The following is a 15,658-nucleotide window of genomic DNA, read 5'->3' as shown; positions in this document are numbered from 1 at the left end:
AAGAATCCATCTGCTAAATACAAGAGAATGCAGGTTCAATCCCTGGGTCAGAAAGTTCCCTGGAGAAGAAATGGCAACTCACTCTAGGATTCTTGCCTAGAAAATCCTGTGGACAAAGGAGCCTGACGAGCTACAGTCCACGGGGTCACAAAGAGTCAGATACGACCAAGCAACTAAACAACATTTACTGAATATGCACTATGACACACACACCCTCTCTCATTTAATGCGTAAGAGTGAGTTAAATTTAATTATTTAGATAATATACCATTTTACGGTAAATTTCATTTTCATCCTGCAAAGAATTAAAGGTAACCAATACTTACTTCTGAATCTTCAGATAGGCCATTGCTCTGTTAGCTGGAAGAAGGGCATTAGCGCCATCTGCTGCTATCCCTCGAGTATAGCATTCGATTGCTCTTTCATATTTCCCCTCTTTGAAAAACGCATTTCCCTATCATTTCAGAAAGAAGTATGGAGAATTTTTTTAAAAAATTAGTGGAATTCAAATTTTTAGCAACACTGCTAGTATACCAATCATTATTATATCAGTAATTAAACTATTTTTTAATTGCTAAAAATCCATGAGATGTTTTAGTATCTGTTAGTTTGGGTTGTTTTTTATAATGGTGTTCTTCTCTTTTTGGTACCAAAAAAACGTGTGCTACTATATTATCTTGCAGTACTAACCATTATTTTACCAATTAAAGATTAGATGAAGTTTAAATGAAAAACACATTTTAATAAATACAGGCCCAAATACTGTACTCTTTAATTATATCAGAATCTGTGCAGGGAATTCCTTGTGGTCCAGTTGTTAGGACTCCACACTCTCACTGCTGAGGGCACTGGTTGATCCCTGGTTGGGGAATTAAGATCCCCCAAGTTGCGAGGCACAATCAAAAAAAAATAGAATCTATACAAAAAAATTTCATAATCCAAATAATTTGTGTGAAACAGAGTACCAGACTGTACAGCTCACTATTTAGTAACATTAATATGCCTAAACAGAGAATAAATCAAATTATATTGGAAGGTATACTAGATTTCATTTTAACACTGATTTATAATCAGAGTCAGACATATCACAATCAATAATCATTCCATAAATTTTTATTAGGAATCCTCTGTAGCTCCATGAAAGCCTATAGTATGTTAAATTAAGTCTAAAGAAATTTTGATCAGAAATAGTTCACTGTGTGACATCCCTGGCAGTCCAGCGGTTAAGACACCATACTTTCATTGTTGGGAGCGTGGGTTCAATCCCTGGTCAGGGAATTAAAATTTTATGTGCCCCGTGGTGAGGCCAAAAAGGGGGAAAAAAATAGTTCAGTGTGATTTAATGAAAAATAAATAAGAATCAGTTTTCTTTTTTTTTTCTTTTTTAAATACATTTACTTATTTCTGGCTGTGCTGGGTCTTCATTGCTGCTCGTGGACTTTCTCTAGTTGCAGTGAGTGGTGGCTACTCTTCATTGCAATGGTTGGGCTTCTCTTCTTGAGGAGCATGGGCTCTAGAACACACAGACTTCAGTAGTTGAGGTTCCCGGGCTCTAGAGCACAGGCTCAGTTGCTGTGGTACTGGGCTCGGTTGCCCCATGGCATGTGGGATCTTCCCAGACTAGGGATCAAATGCGTGTCTTCTATACTGGCAGGTAGATTCTTTACCACTGAGCCATCAAGGAAGCACTGTAATTTATTTCTATGTTAATTTTATAACCATCTATATGTAAACATATGTCAAAATGCTCAAAATTAATTTGTTTCCTAAACATATATAATATTTTTTATAATTATGTATTAAGTCATCGATTACTCAGTTTTAATTGGTAGGCTCCAGAAGTTTTAGTATATTCAATTTTCAGTTTCTATTGAAGGAGAATTTTAATATAATATTAAGAAAGACAAAAACTTAACTGATACACAAAAAACTAAGAGTAAACTCTGCAAAATATATACACGTTAGAATCCTGGATTACCCGATCTTTCTCCGAAATAGCCTGTTGTTTATTCTGTTGCTCTTCAATCTGTTTTTTCTCTCCTTCATCTGACTTAACCATTGTATCAGTTTCCTCTGGATATGAGTCTTCTTTGGAAGTTAAAGCCTAGAAGACATAGCAGTCAGCTAAATAAAACAAGTAATGGAAGATGCATACATGTTTGACTTTAAAATAACAAACTATTCATATTAGAATTCCTGCCACATTTCAAATAATTAAAATATTTACTCCAATTCAAAATCTTTCTACTAACAAAATTAAAAAGCAAATTTAATGTATATCTTATTCCAATTAAAGTAATATTCACTAAAGAGCTATTCATTTATTTATTCAACAAAGATTGTTTTGAATTTCTACACTGTTCTAGGAACAATTTTTAAAAATAAAGAAGGTAATTGAGACCACATCACCAAATCTCTCAAATTTACTATTCATAGTCATTATCTGACCATCCAGGATAAAACACAAAAATACACAACACAGTTCACAATTAGAGTCAAGTTGATGGTATTTACCAAGAGATTTTATATGCATTATGTAATGGTGATATTTAAAGGCAGACTTTCCTCAATCATTGCTACTTTCAACAGATGGCAAAATAATTATAAGTGATGCAAAAGGAAAGTAAAAGGAATACATACTATTAAGTATAATCTGACAGCAAATTTTACAGTTAATATCTATTTTCTTACTTTTAAAAATTTAGTATTATTTTCCCTGTATAAACCATAAAGATGGAGCAACTTTAAAACTACAAAAATCAAAGAAATATGTGATAGTACAAAAAACAAAGCACAAGACAAATTAGAAAAATTAGTGGGATAAAGAAAAATAATTCTGTCATCTGGATAAAATAAGCAGCAGTAGTTCTAAATATCTTAGACAACTTTTTAAGGCAACAATTAAGAATCTTTAAATACCATTATACCACCTCTAGCTTACAATGTGTTCAGTTAAAAAAAACTCTCTAGCACAAAAAATTAAAATTAGAAAAATGTCTACATTACATAGTACAAGTCTATACAGAAACATTCACTTTGTCAAATAAAGGTAGTAAGTAACACGCTTAATTTAAATAACTACAGTTTACCTGATTAATTTTCCTGAGTTCATTTGAAGCTTCAAAGTTATTTGGTTCCAGTTCTAATACTTTTTCATAATCTGAGTAAAACAGAAGATAACAGAATATTTAAAAGATATATGGTACCTATAGCTGATTCACGTTGAGGTTTGACAGAAAACAACAGAATTCTGTAAAGCAATTATCCTTCAATTAAAAACATAATTAAAAACAAAAGATATATGGGACTTTCCTGGTGGTACAGTGGATAAGAATCTGCCTGCAATGCAGGGGACACGCGTTCAATCCCTGGTTCGGGAAGATTCCACATGTCTCAGAGCAACTAAGCCTGTGCACCACAACTATTGTACCTGAGCTCTAGAGCCCACAAGTTGCAAGGACGGAGCCCGTGAGCCACAGCTACTGAAACCCACACACCCTAGAGCCTGGGCTCCACAACAAGAAAAGTCACAATGAGAAGCGCATGTGCCACAGTGATGAGTCGCCCCCACTAGCCACAACTACAGAAAGCCTGCACACAGCAACAAAGACTCAGGGTAACCAACAACAAATAAATAATCAAAAAAAGATATATCGTATTCAAAAACCTGTATAAAACAGCAGTCATCTGCTTACAGGGGACAGTTTAAATTAAGAGGAACTAGAAATACTGACATTATTCCACTGGATTTCCTCCATTCTCCCAGGACAGATAAAACCCTTAATCCTTGTGTCAGATCACCTCCTTCTTCAAGCCTCAGGAAGAACACTTGCTATCATAAGTTATATATCATAAAACCAAGAAGGAGCACAATCTTTCAGACATAAACTTCATTCCGATTTTCTGATTTATACTACACAAGCCTATTTTATGAAATAATAAAAGGATTAAAATTTAAAAGTAAATAAAAATGTGTTAGGTTCATGCATTACCTCTAGCCTCACAAAAGCCAACAAGATGTTTTAATCTGTCTCACATATAAGAAACTGAAAATCAGAGAAGATACATAACTTTCCCCTGGTAACAGAGTAAACACATGGTTGAATGAGAATATGAACCAAAGTTTAATCAGTGGCAAATAACAAAGTCTTTTCCCAAAATATCAAAATACATTTTAAATTGCAAAAATCAGTTTTATTCAATATGGAAAGATCTCTAAAGATAGTAACTGTGATTATCTAGTATTCTCTGTAAAGAATCAGTTAAACTATTAAATAGCTTTTTAGATAATGATGACCTGGAAAACATTAATACCTTTTTTGGCATCCTCTAATTTTTGCAAAGCAAATCGAGCAGCACCTCGTCTTGCATAAGCCTTTGTATAACTTCTATTCAAGGCAATTGCTAAATTACAATCAGACTCAGCAACAGCAAATCTGCAATTTAAAAAAAAATAACAAAGTGAAGTTAATAAAAATCATCTGTTAAAAACTTCAAAAAATTTGTTTCTGAAACCCCTGAAAAGGAGATTTACTTCCCATTTGAAGGCATGTTTCTCTTGTTTTTTTTTCTATTTTCCTTTTAATTTTTATTGTAGTAGATTTATAGTGTTAGTTTTAGGCATACAACAAAGTGAATCAGCTATACATATATGTATACATGTGCGTGTGCGTGTGTGTGTGTACACGCATTTATCTCCACTCTTTTTTAGATTCTTTCCCCAGAGGCCATTACAGAGTACTATGCAGAGTTCCCTGTGCTACCATCTCCTTTTAGTTAAGCCCATTAAAATCAGTAATTTCTGATGTAAGCAGTTTCTTTAAAGCAAAGAAAAGAATGCCCACTATCACTGCTTTTTCTCAGTACTCTACTAGAGGTCCTAACCAAGGAACTTCCATAAGAAACAAAGAGAACTAAAAAGACTGGAAAGGAAGGAATAAAACTGACATTCTCAGATGATATAATGGTCTACCAAGAAAATTCAAAACAATCTAGACAGACTGTTAAAAATAAAGTTAAGCAAAGTGGCTACTCTACCAGATATCAACAACAACAAAAATAAAATAAATCTAACAAAAGATGTACAAGATCCAGATGCAGAAAATTACAAGGCTGTCTTCAAAGACATGAAAGAAAACAACAGCAATTTCACATTCATCTATAAGACACAAAAATAGAGCAATATAATTCTCTCCAAACTGATCTGTAAGTCCAATGCAATTGTAATCAAAATTTTTTAAGGAATTGGACAGCATGATTCTAAAATTTATACCGACTGGTAAAAGTCCAAGAATACCCAACATTCCTAAAGAACAATAAGGCCCTATACCAAATACCAAGATTTACTATAATGCTATAAAAATTAAAGATAGTATGGAATGGCTATAGTAAAGGGCAACAGATCAATGAAGAGAAGAAAGAAATGAGAAACAGATCCATGCAAACTTGACATATGACAACGGTAGAATTTCAGATCCACGGGGAAAGCAAGGATATTCAATAAATAGGCTGAAACAATTGGGATATGGAACTGGAATTATGCCTTCAGCACACACAAGGAGACAAGCATGAAAAGCAAAACATAACTTTCAGGAGAAAATAGAGAAGATTGCTACGAACTCAAAGAAGGGGGCTATTTTCACAAATCACACTTTTCAAAGTGCCAACATTTTATGAAAATTAATAAATGAAACTTGTTAAAATAAGAATTTCTGTTCACTAAGACACCATTTAAAAAAAGATCAGTTACAAACTGAGAGAAGATAAATATTATAAACACTAATTAGTATCCCCCAGAAAAGAATGTTTAAAAATCAACAGAAAAAAAGCCTAACAGAAAAAAGGACCAAAGATAAAACAAACATATCACAGGAAAATAAAACAGATAAGTGGTGAATAAACACATATGAGGATGTTCAACCACATGAGAAATTGGGGAAATGCAAATTAAAGCCACAATGAATTACCACTTTACACCCCCTAGACTGAAAACAATTCAGAAGCCCCATTGTACCAGCGTTGGTAAGGATATGTAGCATGTATTCTTACACACTGCTAATGGGAATGTAAGCATGTACAACTATCATTGTAACAACTGGTCACCATCATTAAAAGTTGAACATGTGCACATCCTAAGATCTAGCACCAAGAAACATGTACAGAAGTGCTCATAGTATCACTGTTGTTAAATAATTAAGGGAAGGAGGGTGGAAGGCAGGAAAAGAGAAGACAAGGAATGTGAGGAATAAAGGAACCAACTAGCAATCCAGCAGTTAGAGAATGGATACATGATGGTGTATTTCTAAAAAGGAACTGCATATGCATTCAACAGTGAACATGAGAGATCTACAGCTATTGATGTACACAAAACATGAACAAATCTTATGATATGAACTGAAATATGAAATATAATATTCAAATAAATAGGCAAGCCACAGAAAACTATATCCAATGATATACTTTTAAAGCTCAAAAATAAAGCAATGTTATACAATGTATTAGAGATATACACATATACAATAAATTTTTTTAATCAAAAGAATGATACACAACTCAACATAGTGGTTAACTGGGAGGGACAAGAGTCAGGATATGGAAGAGAATATCAAAAGTAGCTTTGAAAAATAATGTTCTGATTCTTAAGCTGGGAAGCATGTTCATGCAGATTTATTTTAAATTATTCATCATTTATACATACTGTAGATATCAAATATTATAAAAGGTAAATATCCCCTAATTTGTCAGGATATTAACAACATAAGCTTCAAAAGATTTTAAAATATGCTATCAAAAGTAGTAAAAACTCAGACACCAATATAATTCATATTTCCAAATAGTAATTAAAACAGTAAGAACATCCACCTTGACTGTATTTGGTTTTTAAAAAATTTTTATGCTAGGTCATTTCTCTGCTTAGGATTAAGATCGTATACATTTATGTTCTTCAACACTAAGTACGTATTTTAAGGATCAGTATGACTTAAATGTTGGAACATATTTTAAGCTTACCATAATAAAAGTTCTCTGTATTAAACACTAAACACATAATTTTTCAAAATAATGAAGGAAAATTAATTTATAAAGAATTTTTACCCACCTAACTTTTTTTCTTCTGTAAATTAGGAAAAGGGCATCTTATTCAATTTTTATAGGAGGAACACCTCAATAAAGTGAGCTACAAGGAGCAAGGTTTGAGCACCTGAATGTTTAAAATGGCTTAAGTTAAAGAATTCAGTAAAAGGGAGCGAATAAGAATTTATAGTTGAAAAGAAATGGAAAATGTTCTCAAGCATTCCCACACATTTCATTAAGAAAGATTAAAAAAAAAAGTCTCCATATGCACATAAAATATTCACACACATTATGGAGACGCCTTACTTTTTCAGTCTGAAGTAAGCCGATGCTCTGTTTGTTGGCAACACTGGATTATATGGATCAGCATCCATGCCTTTGGTGTAGCACTCAATTGCTTCATCATATTTTCCTTGTTTGAAGTATTTATTGCCCTGTAAAAGCATACAAGTCAGATGCACACTGACATAGAATTCCAGAGCTACTTTCTTTCATTATTCATCTCTTCCTATCTCATTAGCCATGTAATCAAGGCTAAGGTCATAGTTTGGGCCCAATCCAAGAGCCCTGGCAGAAAAATGAGTAAAATACCTAGCATTAAATACTTTTTATTCATAATAACCCATAGAAATGCAACAAAAGAAAGGCATTAAGACAAATTTTAATCTGAAGAGTGCCACCTCTTTAAAAAGCAATATAGCCAGTTTAACAATAAAGAGACATTTCTCAGGGAGATGTCATATGTTCTAAAATGCAACCAAAAATGGTCTGTGATATGGAGTAGTGGGATACAATATCCATGTCAAGAATCACACGCTGATCTGATTAGTACTTCAGTCTACTATTTAAAGCCCTGGAACAACTCTCTGTACACTCCAAGTACTTTACATGTAATAATTCATTTAGTAACACAACCACCCATTGAGGTACAGTAATAATATTAATCCTACTTTACAGCTAAGAAGACTGAATATATACAGGCAATTTAAAAGACCTTGTCACAGGACTTTAACCTAGATAATCTGGTTTCAGAGCACACACTCCTAACCACTATACTATACTGCCTCCTGATAGGGATATGGCCAAAAACAACTTGAACACCCACTAAATTACACTGTAGAAATCTTGGGGGCCACATGATTTTCTACAAATCCTGCCTACCTGAAGGAACCAACAGCTAACCTAAAGAGTACCTTTTCTTTTAGAGCAAGAGCCTTTTGTGAATCTACATGAATACCATCTTCTTCTGACTCGGATTCTTGAGACACAGAATCATGGGTACTCTCTTCTTTGTCAAGTTCATCAAGAATACTATCCTGAAATCAAAAGTAGGGGAACAGTGTCATAATTACATGACCATTAAGAAAAAGATATACTGCCCCCCCAAAAAAAGAACATTCAATAGAACTTAAGTTTTTACAACCTAAGAACTTAAAGGCCTATAAAAATAATCCAAATAACCTCTCATTATTGGGAGTTAATTCAGAGAAAAGAATATTCTTATTTAGAAAACCAAGATCCAAACCACTTACATTATCTGACTTTGAACTCATATAAAGTAAACTAAGTCTACAAACCAACCCTAAATCACAAACTATTAGCAGTGAACTATTATTGTTTTACATAAAAGAAGTTTGCAATTAACCCAAATCTATGTAACCGCATCCAAAAGCAGGGAAAGGGTTTCATCTAAAAACCTTTTTTCTTTCTGATTTTTAAAACAACAAAAACTGCTTGCAGAAGACAATTAACTCCTGATTCTCATAGCAACCTATGAGGGTAGATATAATTATCCATGTTTTTCACTTGAAGAAATTGAGAAATAAAAGTTAGCAAACTCACTCAAGGTCACTCAGCTAGGAAGTGGCCAAATGAGGATCTGAACCCAAGCCTCTTCCAAGGAGCTCTCAATAACTATGTTATACTGTTTATCAATGTATTCTGAAATATAGCTGACTATCAAAGAAAATACACAACAGGCTCGTCCAGCAATTTTCAATCTCTTTTGATTGAGACATTCCTTTCACGGTAATAAATCATTTCATGGATTACATCAGTATTTTTTTTAACTATTTTTTTTAGTATACACACATGCAGGCTCAGTTGCTTCAGTCATGACCAACTCTTTGCAACCTCATAGATTGTAGCCCACCTGGCCTCTCTGTTGATGGAGATTCTCCAGGCAAGGATACTGGAGTGTGTTGCCATGCCCTCCTCCAGGGGATCTTCCCGACCCAGGGATAGAACCCATGTCTCATGTTTCCTGCACTGGCAGACAGGTTCTTTACCACTAGCGTCACCATATATAATAAAAGAATGATTTTTAGTAAGAATTTTTTTTTTTTGCCATGCCATGTGGCTTGCAGAAACTCAGTTCCCCAGCCAGGAATTGAACCTGGGCCACAGCAATGGAAGCTCAGAATCCCAGGCCACCAGGGAATGCTTGAGTAAATTTTAAACCAGTGAGAATTAAAGAGTTCATTGAAGCTCATATAAACAAAAACTTTATTATATAAATAAAATCCTTTCTGTCTTTTGCAAGTTATTACTAGTCTAAGTAATTTATGTAAGAAAAAAATTGTTGGTAAATTTTAAAATGAAATAAGATCTATGCTTAGTTTCACTAAATAAATGAATATTAAAAGATGGGACTGAGTGACTTTCCTGGCAGTCCAGTGACTCCATGCTTCCACGGCTGGGCTGAGGGAACTGAGATCCTATCTGTTGCACAGCCACAGCCAAAAAAATTTAAAAAACAACAAAATAACCAAAACAAAACAAAAAGATGGACTGAAATGCATCTATGGGTTTTAGCATAAGGATTCTAGAAATAGCACCCAAAAAGAGAAAAAAATAAGAATAGAAATACCACCAGCCTATCAATATGAAAGCCAAGACTGTCCAACCCTCCTACAACTGACACGTGTAGAAAACTAACGGCAGCAGAACGCCAAAGCCACTGCTCACATCTGAACTAGCATGGAGTGGTAAGTAAACAGCTGTATCTTTTACAGATACAACAAAATGACAATGTCAAACAGTGCAGTTCAATCATGAGTGCACTGGCCACACAGAGCATGAGTTCAATCAATAACTGTTAAATGAGTAAATGACTAGAAAACCACCTCTCTAAGAAATCATCTGACACTATGCCTTTCAGGAAAGGGCATTATAAGCACATACCAATTTATGAAAAGGATAAGGCTATATAAGAAGGGGTAAAGTTACAAAAAATGAATGGTTCCGTATTTGGAAACCCTTTGGCAGTATCTTCTGACACTAAGGCATATATAAACTATGACAGAGGCATGGTACTGATGGTAAACACTTCTCCAACTACACTGTACCTCATGTGCACGAGACCAGAAGCATGCAGAACGCCAGTCTAGCAAGGTGAAGCCTACCTTCCTGAGGTTAAGATGGCCCTACGTTTATTGTCACACAGCCCTGACCTAAGACCACACACAAAGGCATTCTCTTAACCATTATTCAACAGGTCCTTTAGCCTATTAAAAAAAAAAAAAGATACCAGTAGAGTCTTTCTTTTGTTATATTGTTACTGTCTCAGAATTCTAGCTGTTTAGGGGATAGACAAGGTGAGGAGGAAGGTGGGTGCAACTATGAATGGACAGCACAAAAGAGATCTTTCTGGTGATGCAATGGTGGTTACCCAAATCCACTGGTCATAAAATGCCACAGAACTATACACACATTGTACCAATGTCAATTTCCTGGTTTTGATACTGGACTATAGGTAAACAAAGCTTTCCTGGTGGCTCAGACGGTAAAGAATCTGCCAGCAATGCAGGAGACCCAAGTTCAATCCCTAGGACAGGAAGATCCCCTAGAGAAGGAAATGGCAACCCATTCTAGTATTCTTGCCTGGAGAATTCCATGGACAGAGGAGCTAGATGGGCTATAATCCATAGGGGTTGCAAAGAGTTGGAAAAAAATGAGCAACTAAAATACATAGTTAAATAAGATGTAACCATTAGAGGAAACTGGGTGAAGAGTTCACTAAACCTCTATGTACTGTTGTTGTTTTTTAGTTGCTAAATTGTGTCCAACTCTTTTGCAACCCCATGAATGGGTAGCCCACCAGGCTCCTCCGCCCAAGGAATTTCCCAGGCAAGAATAATGGAGTGGGCTGCATTTCCTTCTCCAGGGGCTCTTCCTGACCCAGGGATCAAACTTGGCATCCCCTGAACTGTAGGCGGACTCTTTACGAGTAAGCCACCAGGGAAGCCCCTTCCACATACTATCCATGCAAAAAAAAAAGAAAAAAATAAGAAGAAAAGAATCCAACTGTTTTAGCCATTATTCACTGAAAGAGGGCCATAGGAGAAAAGTTAATTTTGAAGAGCTATGTATTTAAGTTTTTCTCCACTCAAAATAGTTTATATGAGAAAGACACAGTCCTAAGAACTTTACATTGTTTTTCATTTAATCCATAACTCTCAACTAACTCCAAGAAAATTTTACTCAAAGACTAAGAAGCACATAATCAGATTAACTTACCACATCAAGTTTTGCCCATGCCTCATAATCATAAGATTTTATCCTGTTTTTTGTGTTTTCGTCTTTGGTTTTTTTAGATGACTCTTTAACTTTGCCTTTCTTCTTTTTCCTAAAATTCCCATTTCGAATAGGAGGTAAATTCTAGGAACGGAAAACAACACGTTTTGAGACAGCTCTGTTACTTTCCTGTGTAACTAGTGATATTTAAAACTCTCACTGAAGGATATTTTCAAGTAAAAGTAATTTTAGTTTAGTTTTCAAGTGGTTAGAAATACCAATTCATTTCTAATGATAAGATTATGCCTGAAAATTTTAAATCATCCTTTGACAAATACTGAACATTGTTCAGTCATAAGAAAAATATTACCCAGAAATTTTAATTATACACTTAATTTGCAATCCCAAATTCAAAATTCAAAAACTGCTTGACCTTCAGCCTTAATACAATGATTTAGCAACAGTACAATGGCAAACTAAACTGCCTCCACATTACCAACAGTATGAAAAAGCTGTCCACATCTGAATGCACTGTCTTAAGAAAACTGGTTGAGTCTAGGTACTCTCTGTGTTTAGGGCAATACTGTACGGTAATATATCATTAAGTATATAATTATATATGCTTTATATATAAGCCTATTTTATGATGCTATTCATTTACCTTAAGAATTATCACATGGTCTTCCTATGGACTAAGCCTTTAAAATGTCCTAATATATTGATAGTTAATACAATTATTACAAAGACTTTTAAAAGTAGAATTTTTCAAAATGTTGGCAGAAAGTAAATCTCTTTAATTAGCATTTCCACAAAACATTTTAAAGGCTGTGCTTTACTTTAAAATAAATAAATGAAGAGCTTCCCTGGATGCTAAAGTGGGAATTTAATTAAGAAATTTACCTCTTCAGGAACACCATTCTGTCTTCTAAGTTCCATATCCTTTTGTTTAATATCTTTCTCCCAGTTTTCTAAATCCCTCATAAAGTCTTGTAACTCTTCTGCATTTTGTTTCACTTGCAGTTGTAATTCAATTGCTTTACTTGTTGAAGCCATTATGGCCTGGAGAGTTTCGACCGATGAATCTCTGATAAGAATTAAACAGAATTATTTGGTTTATTTTTATTTTGAAACCTAGCTAATTAATGATGTTTACCTCTTCATAAATGGCCAAGATACATGTAAAGAAAGGAACTTAAAATGATGCAGAAGAAAATATCAGTATATTAAATTTTAAATGAGTCAATCAATGTTTGCTGAATAAATCAAATGTAAAACAGAAAACTTTGGGCATCCATGCAATGTGAATGAAAGGCAATATGGAGAAAATTACTGAAATTAGCAAACAGCCTATGGTAGCAGAACGGCTGCACATCTCTACAGTTTATAAATGTAGCCAATTACCTCCTTTACTCCTTTCCTTTCAACATTTACTGAACTTTGGCTATGTAATAAGCCCTATATTAAGATTTAGGGATGCAAAAATAAGACAAGGTCCCTTCTCTAGTGGAGAAGAAAATAATCAAAGCACTGAGTAACAAAATATTATGCTTGGCAGGACTTCTCAACCTTGGGACCACTGATGTTTTGGGCCAGATAATTCTTTGTTGTAGGTCAACTGTCCTGTGCAATTGTAGGATGGTTGGCAGCATCCCCAGCCTCTACTAGCTAGATGCCAGTATTACTCCTTTCCCTCTGGACTATGACAACCAAAAATGTCTTCAGACATTGTCAAATGTCCCCTGGGAAGCATAAAAACCCCTGGTTGAGAACCGCTGTGCTAGAGGCACAGACGCTACAGAACTGACCACAGAGGACAGATATAAATCAGATGGTAGGGCGGTAGGTTTAAGGAAAGAGTCACCAGAGCTGCTGCAATTTAGCCATGTTTCAAAAGGGGCCAGTCAAGTGCTTAATGTGGAGGAGTGGGCAGGCAGAATGAGGGACTAGGCGGGAGAAGGATGGAAGAGAAGACTAAGAAGGAGGATGGGACAGATCTTAAAATGCCAGGCCATGAGATGTGACCAATGATCCGAAAGCCACGGGAAACATTGAGGTGGTAAAATAAAAGGGACAAGATAATTCATTAGACTGAGAAGTTGGGGAGCAGCTGCCGCTGCTGCTAAGTCACTTCAGTCGTGTCCGACTCTATGTGACCCCATAGACGGCAGCTCCTCTGTCCCTGGGATTCTCCAGGCAAGAACACTCGAGTGGGTTGCCATTTCCTTCTCCAATGCATGCATGCATGCTAAGTCGCTTCAGTCCTGTTCGACTCTGAGCGACCCTATGGACAGCAGCCCCCAGGCTCCTCTGTCCACAGGATTCTCTAGGCAAGAATAACTGAAGTGGGTTGCCATTTCCTTCTCCAGCTGGAGAGCAGAGAAGGACGCAAAGTCTTAGATTTCTGGTTTGGGAGCCTGGTAAGATTAGTAGTACCATTTTGAGTCAGGGATCATAATTTCAAAAGGAAAAGAGGTTTCAGGATGGCAGAACAAGCGTAAAGACAGATTTTTTCAGTTTGGCATAAATTGATTTTGAGTTCTTATGAGATGTCAGGACACAGTAAGTAGTTACCGAGGCCTACAAATGTAAATTCGGGTGTCACTAGCATAACGGCAGAAGCTACAATCATGAGATTTGGACATGTTTAATTACTGTGACAGTGGAAGGGGAGAGAAGAGAAGAGATCCGCAGAACATTAACATCTAGGGAAAAAGTAGAGGAAGAAATGCCAACACTAAAAATCAGGCAGTGGCATCCAGAGAGCTGGAAGGAAAACCTGGAGTTACTGTCACAGAAGAGAATTTCCAGGAGTTCAAGGAGGCCAAGGAGGTCATATGTGGGAAATAAAGTACATTGTATTTAGTCATTTAAAGATTGTTTAGAGTTCAAATAGGCCATTTTTTTAAGGATAGAAGTAAAATGAGCTGAATAAATGAGATTATATGGCAATTAGTATTTCATCTTTGATAACCTGAAATTGTTCACAATGGAGTATGGAGGGCACAGGAACTGAAAAACAAAGTTAAAAAGGATACAGGAAAGTAGATGAGCGATGGGGCAAGGTCCCCAGATATGGGGAGGTGAGGGAGAGTTAGGCTGGGAGAGATAGAAGAGATCAGAAAAGGGATTCTCCTAAAAGATGTTTGCAACCGCAAATAGGTCTACTGACCCTTTAGCCTTGCCTCAGGAACTAAATTTAAGCTTTTTTCAGGCAGTGCACACGTTTGATCACATGTATATCTCATTAAAAAGCAAAACTAGTACAATGCTTTGCCGAGGGACTCAAAGACGTAAATAAAACCGCAGCAAGCCACTGAGATAACGTGGGAGGTAGAAACCTGTTCCATTTTACCCATCATCTTTCCGCTCCCACGGAACCTGCGTCCAGGCTGGCAATCAGAAACTTCCAGCGCCTGAAGCTATCACTTTCATACCCAATATGCGGCCGAGCACTGCATACCCACGACTAAGCGGGGCGGACTCCACACAGGTCTCGGGAGAATGGATCCGCGATCCTGGACCACCGCAAATCGCCGAAAGCGCAGAGCAGCAGGGATCGAGGGACCGACAGTAAAACTGACCGTCCAGGCCCAGACTGCTCCGAGCCAGCCCCTCCCGAAACGCGCTCCCCGGTGCGCCGCTACCTGGACACCGCCGCGCCGCGCCCCTGCGCACGCCCTCGCCACCTCACGCGGGATCATGGCAGCACCCCCTCCTCCCGCCGGGCGACCCCAAAAGCCTCCTCGCTACTGCAGCCCGGCATAACCGCAGGGCCGGCTCACCTCACCAGGCCGTTACCGACCCCGCTTCCACGGCGTCCGACCCGCAGCACCTCACGCCCGGCCCCGCCTTCCTAGACTTTCCCACAAGTCCTCGCGCGCTCTCGCCCCGCCCCCTGGAGCCGGGACAGAGCATGCGCAGAAGGTCAGATACGCTGACCTAGTCTAGAGCATCGACAGCTGTGTTAAGGCAGGGTCTGTGGCTTTGCCTGCTTCCAGTGTGACCGTATTTTACAGTAGGTAATACAAAAAATGCAGGATCATCCTGAGTTGCTTTGATTCCCCAAATAATA

At 36.8% G+C, this 15,658-nt stretch overlaps 1 protein-coding gene across 3 annotated transcripts in view; it reads right to left on the bottom strand.

Annotated features, from left to right (window-relative positions):
- The window catches only part of RPAP3 (RNA polymerase II associated protein 3), a 34,191-nt gene extending 18,737 nt beyond the window's left edge, over window positions 1–15,454 (bottom strand). Inside the window, exons 1-9 of one of the 3 annotated variants that reach the window (XM_018047885.1) lie at window positions 15,369–15,454; window positions 12,487–12,670; window positions 11,590–11,730; window positions 8,265–8,387; window positions 7,378–7,505; window positions 4,315–4,436; window positions 3,090–3,160; window positions 1,979–2,104; window positions 327–454 (exon numbers count right to left, since the gene is read on the bottom strand). In XM_018047885.1, the coding sequence (XP_017903374.1) occupies window positions 327–454; window positions 1,979–2,104; window positions 3,090–3,160; window positions 4,315–4,436; window positions 7,378–7,505; window positions 8,265–8,387; window positions 11,590–11,730; window positions 12,487–12,639 (992 nt within the window). In that variant the 5' untranslated portion in view covers window positions 12,640–12,670; window positions 15,369–15,454. Of the gene's footprint in view, window positions 1–326; window positions 455–1,978; window positions 2,105–3,089; window positions 3,161–4,314; window positions 4,437–7,377; window positions 7,506–8,264; window positions 8,388–11,589; window positions 11,731–12,486; window positions 12,671–15,046; window positions 15,343–15,368 lie in introns of those variants that run through there. The other 2 variants (XM_018047886.1, XM_005680040.3) reach the window with 2 other exon arrangements.

This window comes from Capra hircus, chromosome 5 (genome assembly GCF_001704415.2).
Source record: "Capra hircus breed San Clemente chromosome 5, ASM170441v1, whole genome shotgun sequence".
NCBI classification, from domain to species: Eukaryota; Metazoa; Chordata; class Mammalia; order Artiodactyla; family Bovidae; genus Capra; species Capra hircus.
The sequence above is the reverse complement of the archived record's forward strand: the minus strand, read 5'-3'. Positions and strand labels throughout refer to the sequence as shown.